The sequence below is a fragment of the Pogona vitticeps genome, chromosome 1 (assembly GCF_051106095.1).
Source record: "Pogona vitticeps strain Pit_001003342236 chromosome 1, PviZW2.1, whole genome shotgun sequence".
NCBI classification, from domain to species: Eukaryota; Metazoa; Chordata; class Lepidosauria; order Squamata; family Agamidae; genus Pogona; species Pogona vitticeps.
Genome location: NC_135783.1, coordinates 311,508,747 through 311,528,921, shown reverse-complemented (window position 1 = coordinate 311,528,921; position 20,175 = coordinate 311,508,747). Strand labels below are relative to the sequence as shown.

The following is a 20,175-nucleotide window of genomic DNA, read 5'->3' as shown; positions in this document are numbered from 1 at the left end:
GCCGCCCCGCAGGAGAACTGCTTGTCGGATCTTGAGCTGCTCCTTCCACCTGACCTTCAAGTCCACTTCGCCACAGGCCAGCCAGGCTCTCCAGATAGAGAAGGAGAGTCAAGGCACGAGAACAGCCGAACAGCCAGTGCAGAATTATGCAGCGGTGGAAGCATTCATTCATTCATATGCAAATAGATCCACGAAGATGAGAAGTTCATCATTTTAAAAAAGGTAAAGGGTAGAGAGAGAGGGAGAGAAAGGGAGAGAGGGAGAAAGAAAGAAAGATCCTCCACATTTTCATTCCAGCGTATGCTTGCGATGAAATAATATGATCAACTAGAATTTACTGAGCAAAACTTCTTCATGTTGATATCTCCAGGTGGAACCCAGGTGAGTTCGACGGAGGAAGAATTGGATTAAAGCTAAACTCGGGAATAAAAAAATGGGGGAGGGGGAGAGTGCACCGGAAGGTCAGGGTGCAATAGTACAAACCCATAAGGAGTACACAAGAGCATCGAATTATCATTTTAAAACAAAGTGGGTTCTTATAGGTATTTTAAAAGTTCCTTTAAGAAACAGAACACGTTGATCGCTTGCAACTCCGTTATGTCGCTAAGCAAATAACTAACACAATGCAGTCCGAATAACTCCGGGAGAAGTGTGATGTTGAATTAGATAGGCCACCCTATGGCTTTATTCTTTCTCTGGGCCACATAAAACACCTTTCTTACAGTCCGCTCCTCTTCGACTCCTGACCATTTATTTAGTTATTGATTGACTGATTTACGGGGAGAGGGATATTCTCACCATTTTCACCACTGCCCCTTCCACAAGCAAGGGTGCAACCCTGGGCACATTTGTAGGGGAGTGTGCATAGAGTTTGTGCGGTTGCTAATATTCTAATACTTTAGAATATTATTGAATTCCATTACAGTTTATTACTTCTTTTTATAAAGAAGGGTGTGTAGGTTTTCCCCTCTAACAATTTTCCCCAGTGTAAATCGTCCTTCATTTAAACCAAACAAATACTGTAACTGCGAATATCTCAAACATAATTGCCAGAGTGTACAAGGATCATGGCCACCTACTGCCGCTGCAGTCTGCCATGTGACTTCAACGAACAATAAATTTTACACAATGGTATCTACTGTACAGCACAAATATTTCCCTATTGTTGTTGTTAACAACCACAGCAGATATTAGTAGATGTTAGGTGATAACACAACCTATCCTTCAGAACTTCACATGCGAAAACTTTACAAAAACTGAATCACACCTCGATTCGGGAGATCAAGCTTTGGGTCTTTGACCATGCGCTGTGAAGGGTGCAGCGGATGTGAACCGGTTCCTAAGGAAAACACAGGGTGGCATCTGTGTGATAAGAGAGAGGGGTAAATACAGAAAGAAAGTGGGGGCCTTGGACTATTTCTTCTTCACGGGTGGGAGGGGAGGACCTCAAAAATTGTTTTGAAAATTAAAACGAAGGAAAGCTCCTCCTCCAGATAAAAAAATTAAGGCTGTCTAATAACTATTTTCTTGTTCTTTGTTTCACTCCAATTGATACAGCGCACTATCTTGCCAGGTTGAAGGCACCGGAATAAGCGACATACAACCGTAATCAAACCAAAAACAATCCTCATAAACCGACGGGTCACACAGAACGCTTTGTCCACTGCCCTCTCGCTTCCTCTCCTTTCCTTTAGTGCAGGTAGTAGAGTGAGAAACCTCTGGGAGGATTAGACGGCACTCTTCCCGGCAGAAAACCGCAGCGTTGGGACGCAAACCCTCGCCTACACCTTCTAGGTGAAAGGCAGCCAGAGGAACACTGAAGCGCCCCACCTCTTTTTCTACAACGATTACCCACAAAGTTTACCTAATTAATGCTTATTAGCCAACCGGAGGAAAATCCTCCCATGTCCTTGATTAGGCTTGCAAATATGGAACCCATCTGGCTTCTAGACACGATGTTCCCCTTCGCATCTTTCCATCCTTACTTTTACAGAGGAGATCGGGGGGGGGGGGGGGGAGAGAGAAAGCAGGATCCTGACCCTCCTTTTCGCGTTATTTTGCCAGGGCCGCTGGGATAGCAGGCTTAGTCTAGGTTGTTGGATTCTCCACAATACGCAACCCATGGCAAGTGTTAAATAATACATCAGCCTCTTTGTCAGCTGCACCCCAGACGCCTCTCCTCATTTGTTCGGCTTTGGCAAATGAAACAGAAAGGGGACTCCATGTTGGAAACGAGCACAGATTTCATTTCAGTTCGTTCTTGGATTACCCGAAGTCTGCAGGTTAACCTGTCCGCATAACTTTACGTTTTCCTTTATTTTCTCAGGACTCTAGGTTTTGTTTTTAATTATCCCTCTTTTTCAAAATATAGTTTTAGAAGTCCCACCCATCCACCCACCCATCCTTTCTCCCTGGCTTTGCAAACAACAGGAAGAAGGAAAGGTGAGCTGCGGCCTTTAGGATTACGATCGTAGCTCAGGCACTTTCTTGAAAGAGTTAAGAAAACTTTGGAGGACTGAACGATCCTGTCCTTCCCTCTGCTCGCTCGGCAGGTCTCCCTCACCTCCATTCCCTCTCTTCCTTCATTCTCTTTTTTCTTTATTACCTTTCCTCCCTTTGTTTTATTTTAAGAATATCAACTGTTCTACAACCTCCCACCACCTCCGGAGGTTCAAATGAGATCAACCAGATCGCCTCTCTGTCTGTTCCTTCCTTTTCTCTCCATCCACCCCCAACACATATTCTTGTTCTACTTCACACACACACATTTAAAAACTACTCCTTTAGGAACGAGATTATTTTTCATTCCTCCCCCCACCCCCCGTGACAAGCGGACCGGCCTGATTCTGCTACCGCAGAACCCTTTGAAAGAGTCCGCACTGGGAAGAAATGAACAACTTGTTCTTGGCGGACTCTCTTGTCCTCGGGATCCAATTAGCCCGAAGGAAACCCTCGGCGTAAGTTTCCCCAGCGATTCGCCAGAAATGCTGCGCTCCTTTCCAAAATGTTTCCTTAAAACCGGGCGCTTACTTGCTTTGGCACGTTGCTTGCTTGCTTGCTTGCTTGTTGCTTCTTCGTTGCTTTGAGGAGGTCGCTGTGCTTCTTCCAAAGCGACCTCTTCAATGCAAAGGCATCGAGTCGCGCCTGATGTCAATTTACGACAGCCTGGCAGGCTTCAGATCAGGAGCTCCGAAGAACAGGCTATACATGTACTGTATCTGCATCATTAAAGAAGATCCATTGCAGAGGAAAGCATTTCATTAACAGTTAAATTCTACACTGAACCCATGACATCATTGCATCATTCTCTACCCTCATAGCAAATTATTATTATTATTATTATTATTATTATTATTATTATTATTATTATTATTATTATTATTAGGTGATAGCTATCCGAAGAAAATGAAAAGAAGGAGGAGAAGGATACCTTTATGAAGACTTTTTAAATAGTTTGCAGCATTAAAAGAATACATAGTTGAAGAATTGATGTCTATCTGTACCATTCTGTGTACACAACGGTCCTAACATGCACAGATGCGGGTTAAATCTGCCTGTCTGTCACCCAAAGGCTGGAAGTCAAAGCACGACCCCAAACTGCTTTATGCGGAGGTAGGCCCCGCTGAGTTCAACAGGACTTACTTCCGGTCAAGAATAGGATGACAATATTCCATTGAAATCAGGAGGGTTTACTTCCGAGTAAGCTCGACTGGGATCCGCATGCTAAAACACTTTGAAGAGAGCAACAAGGCTTGAAATACAACAGGCTTGTGTTCCAGCAACTATCAACAACAAAACATATCCTGGCCACCATCACTCAAGTAAACCTTTCCACATAAGCCAAGTTAAGTTAAACACACTGCAACAAATCACAGAAACTATGCAAAATCTTTCCTGATCGCTGGATACGTACGGCATTTTTAAGGTAACCTGTGCAAAATATTTAATTAAAATCCTAGTAATATTATTTTAGACTGGCTCTGGTTCTAAAAATGGAAGGAGATCGGGAGTTTTATAAGTTCTTTAAATATTTAAAATACAGATTAGTTATCCTGTTTTAAGTCAAAACAACAGGTAAATAAAATGAGAGCCTAAAATTATGCATCAGCTTGGGTTTTCTGTAGCTTTAAAAACCCTTTGGTAAAACAGCCTGATAAAAGAGACAAAATAACTATAGAGTATATATGAATTTAGCCTATTTTTTATTTCTGTGTGTTCATAGTAAACATTTTTTGTAAGTGACAAACACGGGCATATGACCACAGTATCACAATCAAGTTTTTTTAAGACAACATTAACAATCACTCAAATTTATGCGGCATTTGCGCAACACAGGTTACATATTTGCAAGGTTTACCTATAAGTACAATAGGTATTAACATTTCACTACATTTAAAAATAAAAATAAAGGTGACCTGTTAGTGACCACATACATCAAAATATACACAACACAAACTGAAGGCAATTCATGTTTTTTTTTTAATCCCCTTGGATTCATTTGAATGGGCAGTGCCGAAAAACTGGATTTTATATAATTCTGCTTTTACTGTACTTTCCGTAGAGGGGGAAAAACCTTTTGGGACACGGGATGCATTTTCTAAAACCCAATCTTTGGTCTAAAAGTAAACAAAAGGCAAACAAAAACAAAAAGGAAAAAAAAGAAAAGAAAATTGGCTCTTTAAAAAAGTGGAGGACAAAAGAACTCATGGCCAAAATGCAATTCCTGGACTTTTCTGCTTATTTACTTTTTTTTTCCTCCCCCCCCCAAAAAAAATGCTATTAAAATGCTTCCGTACAAATGACAATCTGCATCATGGCATTTCATCAAATTCGTATTTTTATTTTTAATTTCATAGTCTGCACCCACCAACAGATCCATGATAACTTATAATACTGCAAACATGGAAAATCTGGCGGCTTGGCGAGTCATTTTGGAGCCAAAATGGCAAAAAAGCAGTCACTATTTCAGATGCACGTTCCACTAGATTCCACCCCCCCCCCCCACTGCATCGCCTCTATAATGTGTTCTTTCCATCTTTGTACCTTGTTGACTCGCCTCGCTTTGCTGGAATAATAAACAAGCCTAAAGACTGAACAAACGTACAGAAAATGGGGGGAAAGAGGGGAGGGAAACTTAATAAAAAATACCTGGACTTTTTTTTTTCCTGGGTGAGTTATTTTTTTCCTCTTTTCTTTCTGTTTTGTTCTTTTATATAGTCTGGCTCACGCTCTCTCGCTCTCGCTCTCGCTCTCTCGCTCTCTCTTTCTCTCGCACGCTCTCGTTCTTCATTAGCAATTTTTTAAATTTTAATTTTTTTCTTTTTTTTCTTTTTTTGTGTTTTTTTCCTTTTTTTTTTTTTTACAACGTAAAGGTGTGTAAAATGTTCACTTACAGTCTCGGCTTCCCAGGAGGTTAATGTATTAACGGATTGGAGGAAGAACCCTGATTTTGATGCGTGAAATAATCGGACAGGCCCCCCGACAGTCCGGTGGTAAAACTCGGCAAGGAGGGTCTTAAGGATTCGCACGGGAGCGTGGAGGGCGCCTGAGGCGAAGTGGAGGAGGCGGCGGCCCGCCCCGTCATCGAAGTGCTGCTCTGGGAAGTCATGGACGGGTGAGGGACGTGGGGGAAAAAGTAACTGGTCTGTCCAGCCGCCAGGAGGTTGACGGAGCAAGGGTTGAGGGAATAGGTGCCCGAGCAGGGCACGGACAAGCCGCAGGGCACCGAGGCGGCCAGCGCGGCGGCCGTGAGGTGGTGGGTGGCGTAAGGGATCTCGCCGTTGACGAGTCTGTCCACGCTCAGGCCGTTGGAGGTGGAGAAGGAGTGGTTGTTCCCTAAGGAGTTCTGCGTCAAGACGGAGCTGTAGGGCATGGGGTGGCTGGGGTAAGCCGACGTGGTCCCGTTGTAGCTCAAAGTGCTGCTGGCCCGCGGGTGGTGGAGGGAGAGGAAGGGCGACATGGGCCAGTACAGGGAGCCCGCCCGGTCCATGAAGGTCAAGCCGGTGGAGGTGAGGCGGGCGCCCCGCTTGAAGGCCAGCTTGGCCCGCGAGGTGGTCGAGCGCCGCCGGAGCTTGCCGGTGGTGCCGCCGATGAAGACGTCGTCGCTGGAAGGGTCCAACATCCAGTAGTTGCCTTTGCCCGGGTCGTCGTAGTGCCGGGGCACCTTGACGAAGCACTTATTGAGCGACAGGTTGTGGCGGATGGAGTTCTGCCAGCCCTGCTTGTTCTCCCGGTAGTAAGGGAAGTTCTTCATGATGAACTCGTAGATGCCGTTGAGGGTCAGGCGCTTCTCCGGGCTTTGCCGGATGGCCATCATGATCAGGGCGTTGTAGCTGAACGGCGGCTTCTCGTACTTGCCGTTCTTCTTCTCGCCTTCCTTGCCCCCGCCGTCCCCGCCGCCGCCGCCGCCGCCGCCGCCGTCCTTGGCCCCTTCGGACGCCCCCTTCTTGTCCTCCGACGGCCCTTTCTCCTTGTCCTCGTGCTCGGCGCCGGGCTCCCCTTTGCCGCCCAGGAGATCCCCTTTGGCCACCTCCATGGGGCCAGAAGTGGCCGGCGCCCCGGCGGCGGCGGCGGCGGCGGCGGCGGCCACGCCGACCCCCACCCCGGGGGGCTGCAGCAAGAGCTGGCTCTTCTCCTCGTCGTCCTCCTCGGCCGAGGTGGCTCGCGGGGGCTGCGGCTGCTGCTGTTGCTGCTGCTGGGTTTGTTGCTGCTGGTGGTGATGGTGGTGATGGTGGTGGTGGTGGTGGTGATGCGGGTGGTGGTTGTTGTGGTGGTGGTGGTGGTGGCTGTGGTTGTTGTTGTCGCTCTGGACGGCTTCAGGCACCAGGCTGTTGATGCTAAACGAGGACTTGGGCAGCATTTTCACTTCTTTCCTCTCTCCCATGTCCAACATCACACTCTAGGCAGCGGGGGAAAGTTGCCCAGCCGGGAGGAAGAGGAAGAGGCGGTGGCGGCGGTGGGGGGCGCTGCCGGATCCGTCCCGGAGAGCCCCGCGATGGGCAGCAGCGGCGGCGGCGGCGGCGGCGAGGCGGCGGGAGCAGCAGCAGCAGCAGCAGCAGCCGAGCGCTTGGACCACCAGCTCCGGAGCTTTGCGAGGCATGTAGCAAGAGAACAGGAGCTCGCCAGGGAAGGGACGGAAAAAGACGAGGAGGACCGGCCGAGGCAAGGAAAACCCAGCGCAACGTGAGGGAAAGGAGGACACGCGCGCGCACAGATATGGCCCCCCCTCAAAAAAAATGGGGAAAGGGGGAAGCAAAGAGAGAGAGAGAGAGAAAGGGGAAGGGGGGTTTCCAGTGGAGAGGAAAGGATGACTGTCCCCCTTCAAAAAAAATCTTTTTTTAAAAAAAAAAGGAGCCCCCGAGTCCCTCTGTCCAACTACTTCATGGTGCCTGGAACCCCCCTATTCCACCCGAGCAAGGGAGGGGGGTGGTGGGGGAAATCAGCAGCCGGGGCTGTGCATCGGAGCAGCCGCGACAGCTTTAGCTACAATTAATTTCAGAGCTACAGACACACACTAGGGCTGTAAAAAAAAAAAAATTTTTTTTTTGGTTTAACCTTTCCCATCGGCGATCCAATCAGAACGCTCGGCGTCCGGGGATGGCTCCCCGCCCGGCGGCCAATCAGCGAAGCGCTTTCTCCTCCTCTTCCCCTCACGCTTTCTCCGGCCTCCTTCCTCCTTTCACCCTTTACCGGGCCCTTCCAGGAGGAGCGCGCAGGGATACCTCAGTGCCAAGGCGCATCGCCGCGGCAGGTTACCCTTTTCCCTCTCGCCCACCCCCCCCACCCCGCCACCCGCTTGCCAGGCTTCCCTTAAAACAAACTCTCTCTCTCTCTCTCTCTCTCTTTCCCCCTCCCCTCCTTAGAGAGTCAGGGCTGCTGCACGAGACGCCTGGGTCTAGCTAGAGCGAACGACCTACACGGGGAGGGCAACTTCCCTCGTGCATTCCTTGACTTGCCTTTTCTGTCGGGAGCGGGGAGAGAAATAAAGAGAGGAGGCGGCACAGGAGGAGGAGGAGGAGGAGGAGGGGAGAGGAAATGGTGGCAAGGCGGGAGGACGCGCGCGGGGATTTGAGGGGGGGGGGAGAAAGAGGCACTATTTTGCAGAAGCCGCCGAGTGTGTTGGGTGAAGGTGGCTTTTGCAGGCCATCCTCAACCCCCTGGCTCCTTCTTGTCAAAGACAAGCCGCTTTCCTGGAGGAGGACCTGCGTGTCTGTGGACGGTTTGGTGGTGGTGGTTGTGGGGAAGGGGCGGGCATAAATGAACGCCCCCGGCCGTGCCCTCGGGTTCGTAGCCTGGCCTATTTGCCTCGGAAGCTCCGGAAGAGGGAGGGGTGTTCGTGGCAGGGCTTGGAGGCGGAGGGGGTGGGCGTGGGCGTGGGCGTGGGGGGGGGCACGGGAAGGAGCCGTGGCTGGAGGGCGCGGGCGGCCCTCTGGCGCTCCCGGCGTCTCCTTGACTTGGAAGCGGAACTGTGGATGAGCGGCCAGGAAAAAAGGAGCGACCTCCAGAGACTTCCAGGCGGTTCTTTTCGACTGCGGTTCTGCATTTCGGGTTTTTGTTTTTTTGTTTTGCCTTGGCTCGCCTCTTTTGGCCGGGTGTTAATATCCGCAGTCAGGGGGTTAAACTGCGTTCAATAAAATAAATAAATAAACGCAAGGTAATCGATTTTTCTTTCGCTTCCTCCTGCTTCCCGTCCTTTCTTCCTGCTTGCCCCTTCCATTTGTGAACATCGTCTCTCCCTTATTGTGTTTTCTCTCTCTCCTTATACAGCATCTATAGATATATACACATATCTCCTGCCTACTGTATCTCCTTCCTTCCCGCCATCTCGATCCTGTGCGTGCTTTACTGGGGGGTAAGTCCCGCGATCCGCATGGGACTCCCTCCTTCTGTAGATGTGCCGAGGCTTGCGGCCTCCTTCTTATCCCTCTCAAGTGGCTAGTGGCCATTTTCGAATTTTCACTGGCCCGGAAAATAAAAACTATTTAACCAAGCCTTTTCTCTCCCCCACTTTCCGGGAAATATTTGTTCGAACGAACAAATATTCGAAACACCCCCCTTGTACGGTATGACTTGCTTAAAAGGGAGCATTTAGAGTCTCCCCCCCCCAGCTGAAAATGTTGATTTTTAATATGTAATAGAAATGTCGATACCCATCCCTCTTCTGCCAGATTTTCAACTGGAAAATTCGTCTAGCCATCCGCCTATTATGCAGCATAGGAGAAATTCAAATACAATATTTCAAGTATAACTATAGTTCACATGTTTTGCATTTTTTTTGTCCAATTGTGCCGACAGTTATTTTATTACAGGTTTCTTTCGACTTCGTATTTTTGTTTTTCTTCTTGGTGCGAGGGAGGAGCTCTTGGGGAAGAGCAGGCCAAGGGGGATAAACGATCTCCTTTTGTGGCACTTTGACTGTCCCACATACTGTTGTTTAAGCTAATAGGAGTGGAAAGAGGAGAGCTTACGGGGAGGATTTCCTTGAGAAGGGAATTCAGTGTTAATCATCCGGATCAAATCCTCTCCTTTCCACCTGCACGAGACGGGCAGCCCTTTGCTGGAGAAAGGAAGCTGAGGAATCAGAAAGCAAGATGTCACTGGGGGCGGGCGTGTAGGGTGGCGGCGGGGAAAATATTCCGATCAAAGTGAAAACCATAATTGTCACCACTTTATCCACATCCTATCGTCAAGGCTTTGGACGCTTCACACGTGTAAGCCTGCGTTGCGTTTAAAGGATGGCTCTCGAAGCTGTAGAAACGAGAAAGAAAAAGGAATACAGTAGGAATAAAGAGTAAAAGCATCCAGAAACTTCTATAGAGGAAAATAAAATAAATTGGCCTGAATTTTAAGGGGGTGGGATAGAACACTTGCACACGGGAAAAGTCGTGAACTCGGTGGATGGGACTAACCTCGTGTGACCTTGTCTGAGTGGCATTTGTATGTCTTCTCTCTCAAAAGGCCGTTGTTGGGGGGTGGGGACCAATGGGAAACATGAAATGGTTTATAAACAGCTATCCCACCACACATACCCCAGAAGTACGCAGTAAGGGATTCCATTTTTCATTTTTTCCCCAAAAGTTTTTAATTTTAATTGATAAACTAGTGTGACAGCGGTCATTCTTAAATTCCGAAAAGTAGAGATTTTCATTGTACGGATATGTTGGTGATTGTGCTAAGGGTGGGAGTTGTAAAAGAGAAAGTAGATGATATCATCATCATCCGCCTAGTTGTTGGCCTACTAGGTTCTCTTATAGGGTTTTTCTCCAATCGTTTTTTCCTCCCCGAATTAGGGATCTGGAAAAGGGAGAGCTTAGGTAAACATTTACTGATGTAGAGCAACGATACTATATGATATGCAGGAAGGGAAGTGTTGATTAACACAGAAGAGGGAAAAAAAGAGAAATTAGCTGATTGCATGCTCATAAGTGCAAGCTGTCATTGAACTGCTTTTAAAATAGACACAGCTGGGTGTTTGTGTTGCAAAAATTCTTGTGTTTTTGCTAATACTGAAATAAGCATGATTTTGTATACCAAACATTTTCGGATCATTAAAATTTGTAATCTGCTCTGGTTGTGAAACACAAAGAGAAGGAACGGATTCCTTTGGCTGTCGAATTTGCTGATATGATATTAACTCAATCAGGTCTTGACAATCGGGGCCAATTGTGTCTTGTCAAAGCTCTTTGATCCATTTAAAATACAAAGTGTCCAAGGTGGGCATTGTTTGTTAACAGGGGATGGTCTAGTTCCCCCCCCCCACCTGCCGCCAGTCCAACAGAAGGAAGGGAGGAAACGTTTGTTGAGACCCTGACGTCGCCTGTTGAAATTTTAATGCTCTCAGGTGTCCCTTAGGTCGAGAGCTCTGTCTACCAGGGCTTCGAATCTGGCATGAAAATTTTAAAAAGGGGGGAAGAAAGCAGGAAGAAACAAAAGAAAAAAAATCCAGAGTTCTCCTTCTGTGGCCTCCGCCCACACCAGCCAGTCTTTACTCAAACGTGGGAAAATTCCTCCAAAATTATCAATATTAAATATTGGAATCACCATCTGCAACCCCCCTCCAAATGCACTCTGTGGGGGAATAAATAGTAATCCCCCCATTAAACCCAAAAGACCGAAGCCGGTTGTCTTTTGAAACTCTTGGCTTAGCCATCACTCTGGATTGTTAACGGAATCCAGCATTAGTCTCTGGAAGCAGGTACTGTATAATGTAGGGAAGCAAATGATTCCGGTCTCCTTTTCAAAAAATAGAGAGAGAGAACGATTGTGTGAGAAGCTCGTGAAAGAGAAGAGAGGAGACACATCTCTTCCACGCAACGATCGAAACTGCGATTTGACGCGAGTTGTGCTTTTCAATGATAGCGCACTTGGTCCTAGATGAATGTCTCTTTCGCCCCAGTTCAGATAGATAGATAGATAGATAGATAGATAGATAGATAGATAGATAGATAGATAGATAGATAGATAGATAGATAGATAGATAGATAGATAGATAGATAGATAGATAGATAGATAGATAGATAGATAGATAGATAGATAGATAGATAAATAAATGCCTCACACCGACTAATGGGAGAGTCTTGCCTCGCAAGTTCAGTATAAATCGTCCGCACTAAGAGCGGTCAAAATTCGCATACCTGAACGGAAATCGTTCCGGCTCTTCTAAACCACCTAAAAGTGGAGTGAGATAGAGAGGTGAAAAAGTACAGGGAGAATTTAATTCGCATTAATTTTATGGGTGAAGGAGGAGTTTCGGGTATGATCCAATCAAAGGAAAGGGCTTTTTTCTCAACGCAGTCCTCTGCAGGCCTGTTTCGAAGACCCGTTGAGCTGGGCAGAACTTCGAGAATGCGGGGTGGGGTGGGCGTAGGATCTCATTTGCAGCCACATTGGTTTCGATGAGCGAACCGACCTGCAGCTTAATTCTTTACCATTGAAACCAGAGAGACCCAAAGCCCTAAAGTAGTGATTTTGGCGCCCGGGACAGGAGGCACAATCCCCCACCTACTCACTCCGCCCTGAGCAGGGGAGAGTGGGAGAATCCCTAAGAAAATAATAGGAGGAGAATGTGATTCCCTCTCCGCTACTTTCAAAAACAAAGTTTATGCTTACGAAAAGAAAAAAGAAAAGAAGAAGAAAAGAAAAACTGAATCGAGCTGAGAATCGTTGCCGTTTATTTTACTAGCAGATTCACCTCTATATTTCCCTGCTCTCTAATTTTGGGTGCCTTGGGGGGGGCACTCCCGTTGCTTTGCCCTCTTTTACGGCCCTGTGATGTTCCCTTACACACACACACACCGTTGAAAGGAAATTACTCCACCCCACCCCACCCCAAAGGAAGATCCCGCAAAACCCCTTGTGTCTATCTCGTCTAGAATAGAGGACTGTTTGTCCTACACAGCAATGGGAGTGAACCTGGAAGGCTGGAGGAACCGGCTTAAGAGATACCAAGGCATGGAAAGCCAATTTGTTCCGGAAAGGGCAATCAAACAGCTTTAGAGTGAATCGAACCAGTAGTTCGTCTCGTGTTTCCCCAGGGAAGACCTATTTCCCTCCATCCTGAGAAAACTCTGGCCGTAAGCAAGAGTTGGAGCTCAAAGCAGAAGAAAAGGCAGCCAGTGTTTCCTTCAACTGCTGGAGCCTCCTCCTTCTGGTTTTCTCGTTGGCTTTGGGGAAGAAATGCGCCAGATGGAGTCATTTCGTTCTCCTGTTTCATGATGGAAAAAGAAAACTCACTTTTCAATTCCTAAGGCAGATGGGAAGGAGAAATATTAGGTCATGCTCTCAAACGCCCACACAGGTTACCCCACCCCTCCTTCATTTTCTAGGGCATTTGCCAATTATTCTCGGTTCTTCCTACCAAAATGAAAGGAAATACGGAGGAACGCTCATTTCTCCACCCAAATTGCACGGATTCTGCTACGATGAGACCGTGTTCTCCTTGTGCTTCCGCTACAAACTTTATGAGAGGAGGAAGAAAGGCTGGTGGAGACAAACCTCTCTCCCCCACCCCCCATGTCTACATGAAACGTAGCAGGGGGATTTCGAGGCCTTCTGCGTGCCAAGTGAAAGGTGCCTTCTGCAGCGATGGCTAAGACACGGACTAGCCGGCCCTTCTGGATCACTCATGTGTTTCCACCCCGCCTTCGCCAGGAAGGAACCTCCGTGAGAAGGACAGGGAAAGATAATAGCAGCAATGGCAAAGAACACCATCCTGATTCTTCGCCATGAGACCGGGAAGACCCTGGCCTCTGCTCCCAGTCTTTGCTCTGATGTCGCCGGCTACCCGTGGGAGGGAGGGAGAAATGACATGGTCTGTGAAGAATGGCCATGGTAGGATGCCACGGAGAGAAAGGGATGCCAGCGAGGAGGAAAGAGAAGGAATGAAGAGACCCAGAGAGAATACCGACAGGGCGATAGGGTATTAGCTAAGTGTTAACACGAGCTAGTGGTAGAGATCTATAGGTGGGTTGAGATAATGCTGGTCAGACAGGTGGGTACGAGGATACAGAGGAAGCAAGTGGTCTGCCTCCAAACACGGCAGGTTCCCCCCCCCCCCATCATATCCATCCCCGCAGCCAAAAGGGTCTTCCGCCTCTCTAGCCAAGCCTGGTGCCATCCTTAGCAGCTGGGAACGGCGCTAACACGGAGCGATTAGAAACTTCTCTCTTTAGCGTCTTGGAGTCTTCTTCGGTGGGTTTTGGTTACAGGTTCTACCATTAGGCTTGCGAGAACAGTAGTGAACTAAACTTCCCAGTGAGAGGTCTTCACACCAGGGAAGTGTGACTTTCCTGCCGCAGCCCTGCCTCGTCACTCATTAGGACGCCGCAGGTTGTCAGCACCTTCTTCCTCTTCGGCGCGCACACGGGTGTGCACGTTCGCGCGCTCGCGCGCGCGCCCCGAGCCCCAACCCTGAAACTAAATTAAGAAGCACATGATTAAGAGACAAGCGTCTACGGGGCCTGTCATTTCAGCATCCTTCCATCATAACATTGTGGCACGGGGAAATTTGCTTGAAAACCTTTGGAAAAAAAAATCGATGGAGGAGCGTGCATAGAGAGCGAGCGAGCGAGCGAGCGATTGCGTTTAGAGTCGGAGAACTGCTTGCTCCGGATTGTCTTCTGAAGAGGAGAGAGAAGAGAGGTTGGCAAGATCCCAGGGGCTCCCAGAGACTTCTTGGAAACTCCTGTACAGATCTCTGGGTGATCTTCAAGCAGGTAGGTGGGCAACTTGGAAGCCAAGGGGAAGGACTTCCGAAGCCATTCCGAGTGGATCCGTTTGGGGAGGGAGAATAACGCACCCAACCGAATTTCTCCCCAGCAGGCAACGGGGGAAGTCCCCTTAATATTAGCGCAGTCTGGAACACGAAGTTCCCACCGGCTGAGTAATGCTTGTTTGCAGGGAGGAGGAGGAGGAGGAGGAGGAGGAGGCGAAGAGGGAGGAGGAGGGGGCGGCAGCGCCTGCCGTGGCCAAGATCTTGCCATCGATACACTTTCTGTGAAAATATTTGGGCGGGAACGGGGGGAGTCGATCCAAGACTCTCTTCTTTTTCAGGCCTTCCACTTCGTTTGTGGTCTGTGTTTCTCCGCATCCCCGCCAGTTCTTAAAGGGTTAACTGCTCCGGCGCAAAATCGGAGGGGCCTCTGGCTCTCTATTTTGGAAGAAGACTGTGGAAAAGAGGGGCAGGGGTCCACCCGCCTTCGAGACCTTTTACGATCCCAGCGGGTTGACTCGGAAGTAAGTCTTGCTCGGCTTACTCCCAAGGAAGTATGAGGGACGTATAGTATTACTAGCTTCCCAAGAGGAAGAACGGGGAAAGGAGGAGGGATGCTTTGGGCTGGTTTCGCTACTTAGATAGTTTTCCATACCCTAAAAAGTGTGCCAGCTTGTTAGTTACACAGAGCTCTCTTCTGGAAACTAAGGGAGGAGTAAAGAAAGGAAGCGGTGTCTCAGACAACGCGGCAGGTTGAATGGACGCTGGCCACTGATCCCGTCGGTTTTCAGTGGGTTGAGTTAGACTTGTATGAAGTCCTCTCTTAAGGAGGAAAACGACATCCAGGCAGCGAAGAGAATGAGAGACGCACCTTTCTCGCTGCGATTAGAGTGACAGCAACTGACGTGCGTCTGTGCGTTGGGGGGAGTGAAGTTAGGGAGGAAGAGGAGGCAAATACATTGTCATCAAACTTTCCCACGGTGGGCGTATTCCAGAGCTGAGGAGGCCATCCCATAAATTCCATGGACATTTTATCGGTGCCAAGAAGCAAAGCCAGGGAAACTCCGGCGCCGTAAAAGAATAAGGGCGACGGGCACCGTGCTAATGCCCCCGGCTTTGGGGCAGCGACACATTATCCCATCCATGGTTTAGAATGCAACTTAATGATTTATCTCTGATGTATCAGTGTTAAAGAGTTCAGGAGAATTTGGTCCCTTCCCCCAGCAAATATGTATAGACTAGGAAGAAGTTACAAGTAAGCCTAGTTCTTGTTGGAAAAGGACCTCCTAGAATTTAGACAAATCTACCTAGGAGAAAAGACTGAGTATTATATTTACCCAGTGCGCGCCCCTGTTCCTGCAGTCATTCCCTCTGATTTCAACCGATAAGCGAATCTGCATTTCTAATATGTGAGTCTTAAGCTGCTAATTGTGTCATTGTGTGAAATATATTGCAAAGCGGTTTCCTCTTCCCCCTCCCCCTCCGCACCAGACGTACAAGTTGTGTGCAGGCAATTATTGCGAAAGGTTTGGAAAATGTATACAAACATCTGCACGTATTCTATATGCAGCATATTTCTATTCACACCATGTGCGACAGAAGGTCTCCCTTATGTGCCTGGAGTGTTTTACGCCGGTAAATGGAAATCACAAAAGAGAAAGTTGAACACCCTCTATGGGAAGAAGCAGCTATCAGAAGGCAATAGAGCTAGGAAAAAGGAGAAATCTCCTGGTTTAAAAGAAATGAAAAGTAAAGAAGGCAAGAAGAAAGGAAGGAATGAAAATGAAAAAGAAAACGTTCAAACCTACAATTCTGTGTAAATACTTACAGTATTTGGCCCCTCTAAATAAAGCAGAACTTATTTCGAAGTAAATATGAGTGGAAAGTTCAAAACCGTCTCTAACCAAGCCAGAAAAGAAGTTTTGAAAGATTTCTATTAAATCTCGGGGTTTAAAACGTGGAGCTATTAGACTGTAATACTGTAGTAGTTGTTGCTGTTTGCGTGATGATGATGTAATCGCGCCCATAATTTTTTTTGCCTTGATTCTTAGTTTTTAGGCTTGACCCTTTCGTCCACCGCCCAAGCACCAGAAATACTGAGAAATAATAATAAGTATTACTTTATTTGACTAACCAAAAAGACATAAAAAGTTGTACAGATTTTTTGCCATGTTTGTTAGTCTAATAAAAGTATTGTTCCGGTATGTATTTTGGCGCGCATTTTGTGACCAACACGGCTACCTTTACTGTTATTAATAAAAATTGTCAGATACCCGACTATAAATTTATTTTTAAATAGTTTCGATAAAGATTTCTTTGGCAAAGCCCTTTAACAATATTGTTTGACGAGAGAGGAACACCAAGTTTTAAAATTCTCCATCTTTATGAGATAAAATAAAAAAAAACTCCACCTCCCATTTAAACAAGCAAATAAACGAACAATGACTCAAGCAAGAAAACACACTAACTCCAAGGAATATTGAGGTTGTTGATTTCCCAACCCATAATCCGGGGCAGATTTATTTTAATCCATGGGACTAGCCCTCAAGATTTTTCTTGCAGGTAAAATCGGCTGGGTACAAAAAGTTACTTGGGCTCAGGTTCACAATGCCAGTAAATTCATTTCATTTCCTTCCGGAGGAGCTGCGAACGGTGCAGACGATTCTAGTTATTTCCACTTCGCTCGTACGAAAAAGTAGAGAAAATGAATGGACGGAGAACTGAATCCCGGAGCCTCGCCCAACGTGGGTGTCCGGCTCTACCTTTAGATCAAGGAGGAAGAGTTACGGACAGCGGAGTGCGGTTCTCATCTTCCCGCTCGTAAAGCTCCCAGGTTAGACAGCCGGTTGCTGTTTTTTTGTTCTAAATGGGCCCCAGGAACTTACAGTCTTCTGAGGCCTGACCAGAAAGTCCCGGAAGCTACAGCGTTTGCCAAGGTTGCAAATAAACGAGAAAACTCAAACCGCGGGTCCAGCCCTTTCTCTTTCCTGCATGGCTCTTAGGGTGTGGTAGGTGCCTTGGAGGAGGCGAAGGGGGGGGGGGAAGGGAGGGGAGGAAGTGGGAAACTTCTTGTGCCATGTTGGGGATGGGCTGCTGAAAACTCGAGCCGTGTCTGGTTCTCTGGCCCTGGGGCTCAGGTACCCTGACTTCTTTCTCCTCGACCAGTATTGTTTGACTGGGCGCCCTTTGGTGGGGAGTAAACCGGGGGAGTTACGGACGCCAAGGAGTAAAAAGAAATGGTTAAGTGGCCCCTGGAATAAGAAGGGTGTTTGTTTTGTTTGTTTGTTTGCCTGCCCATGTACCTCCTTCCTGAGAAAATCCCCATTGGACTTCCACTCTAAACTTGAATTTGAGAATTTGTCTCCCAGTCCCTGGTGAGGTCACTGAGATTTATCTATCCTTGGAATTTGCAAGGCAAAAACCAGAAAGGAAAGAAGAAAATGGGGGGCGATCAACGTGCTGCCTCGACCCTTCATGGAGGAGAGCAGGTGTAGCACTCAAGTGTGCACACTCCTCTCCCGGAGTTTAGAAAAGTTCCTTTTGAGGGGAGTTACAAATTCCAATTTAGCATCGCCGTTATGTCGAATGCTTCCTACGGCAATTCCTTACTCCCCGGTGGATTTTGGCAGTTGTAGTCCGAAAAGAGATCCAAAGCTCTCCTGGGCCTTTTGTGTGTTTGGACCTTTTTAACAAGCCCTGGACAATAACATTCGGTAGTCGGCATAAACACAAACGCTGGGAAAAGATAAACAACCAGCACCACCTACCTGATTATTATGTTCGAAATGGTGGTGCCAACAACAACTTAACTATTAGATTATTTTGCAACCCAGGAAACTCAAGCAAACCGACCGGTCCTTTGGGACTATTTATGCATCTGGTCTGTGTGGTGTGTGTGTGTGTGTGTGTGTGTGTGTGTGTGTGTGTGTGTGTCTGAGAGAGAGAGAGAGAGAGAGAGAGAGAGAGAGAGAGAGAGAGAATCTTCAGTCTGATTTCTTCTTTTTGTCACTGCTGGCTCATAAACGTTTGTTGAGCCCCACTGGTTCCAGAGAAATTTAAAACTTGAGAAAGTTTGAGTCGTTTTCAGCCCGAACATTTCAAAAGTCCTGTTTTCTTTGGTGGGAGGGATGTACAGTGAAAACTTAGGTTCACTCGAAAGTAAGTGACAACAAGTGAGAGCATGACTGTAGTAGTTTCACATTTGGCTGAAATATATGAGCAGAGAAATGTGATTCCTCTAGCAGTGGAACCAGAGATAATTTCTGTGTGTAAAATTCAGATTATGATAGCTAGTATCCTATCATCTACCCATCTGCTCATAAACACACAGCCTTAAACTGGTTTACTTGAGCGCTTAGAATATCCTGTTGCGTAACGAGATTAACGCAGTCAGGATGCTTTGGTACCTTTATGAAGACTGCACTCCTTTTAAACGTACTTACTCACCAGTAATTCCCAGTAAAATCAAGGGGGCTTGCAAGTAAACATGCTCGGGATGACATTTTTTTAAAAAAAAATTATTTCCACTCAACAAGGCTGCGTCGTTTATAAGTAAAGCACACCCACACTGGAAAGTATTATTCCTGTCTACTAGAGTACAAACTTTAGAACGAACCATCTTTAGGGAGATCCTCAAACTTCTGTAAAACCCTATGGTACCTAAATCCATCTTCGTTCTACCTGTCTGTCGTTACTGAAACGTTAACTTGGTGCTGGTGGAGTTGAACTTGACTCTTGCTTGAGAAGTTGTTTGTTTTCCGGTGAGAGATGATCGATGTCTTTAAATCGCTCAACAAAACGAGCAGGCGGCCACTACGTGAGGGAAAAAAACACACACACACAAAAACCTCGACCTTCCGAAGTTCAGGTGGTGCGAAATTCAGTTTGAAATTCCAGAACGTCGCCTGGTTTATGTAAGCGAGATTCAGAGGGCAAAAATGTACTGTCCTTCTATCTATCTATAAGAGGGGCAGAAAAAGAAGCCTTTTTACAGTCCTTGGCATAGCAGGGTGGCAATAAACATGAGTTCACAACATTAATTTTCGTTAATGTTGCCTTCACTTCTGGCCTTCAGAGAAGGCTGGAAAACCTCGGGGTAAAATCCCCGGTCTTTGGAGATATAAACCAAATGTAGACATTTACACAGAGCAGCGGGCTTGGAGTCCTGAGCGCTAAATAGAACTTCCAAGAATAGAGGAAGTCTACACTTGGAACATCAGATATTAGGCACTACCTATTAGAAAGGCCATGGCGTGCTCGGCACATCCGGCTTCTTCCTTGTTTAGGATGGGGTGAAAGCGGTTGGCATTGCACACAAAAGGTCAGCAATGGCGCGGGGGGGGGCGCTTTGATCTGACCCAGGGAAGGCATGACTTATTTCTAAACTACCAGAAAAACTGAAGGGGCTTGGCTGGGCTTGGCTTTGTCTGATGTGCGGAGAAAACGGTGAAAAAGCGGGAGTCTTGCATCATACATCTAGAATGCCATCCCTTACTCTTCCAGGTACATATTAACTAAGTGGATCAAGCATCTGGCGTGACCGCCAGGGAGGATAAGGGGCAAACGCACAGCTGAAGTCCAGCAAATAATAATAATAATAATAATAATAATAATAATAATAATAATAATAATAATAATAATAATAATAATAATAATAATAATAATAATAATAATAATAATAATACATAAAAATCTAATAGTTCAGTTGTTAAGCACTTGGCGAGACGCGGTGGAAACTTGACTGTCTGCTTTTGGCCGATTCAAGGCCCCGGACATACACCGGGCAAAAATAAGGAGCTCTCTTGATCGCAGAGATACCGCCTGAACAATCTCTGGATCGCGTGTCCGCTCCCATATAGTGAAGCCTCCGGTAGCCCTACAGGTGTAATCGACTCTGAAAAGAACATAGGAACAGTATGTAGATAATTAGGCTAATTGCTGGGAGGAACATAATTGGCGCTATATTT

General features: G+C 47.0%; 1 protein-coding gene and 1 long non-coding RNA gene across 2 annotated transcripts; one reads left to right on the top strand and one right to left on the bottom strand.

The window, feature by feature from the left end:
• Nucleotides 1–4,185: 4,185 nt before the first annotated feature.
• On the bottom strand, nt 4,186–7,009 carry FOXG1 (forkhead box G1). The gene has a single exon (XM_020788448.3). The coding sequence runs from the start codon at nt 6,890–6,892 to the stop codon at nt 5,414–5,416; it is 1,479 nt and encodes a 492-aa protein (XP_020644107.3). The 5' UTR covers nt 6,893–7,009; the 3' UTR covers nt 4,186–5,413.
• A 1,247-nt stretch (nt 7,010–8,256) lies between these two features.
• On the top strand, nt 8,257–16,481 carry LOC110076373 (uncharacterized). The gene is made up of 3 exons (XR_002300088.3): nt 8,257–14,213; nt 14,551–14,733; nt 15,780–16,481. It is a non-coding gene; the product is annotated as an uncharacterized LOC110076373 (long non-coding RNA).
• The last annotated feature ends 3,694 nt before the right edge of the window (nt 16,482–20,175 follow it).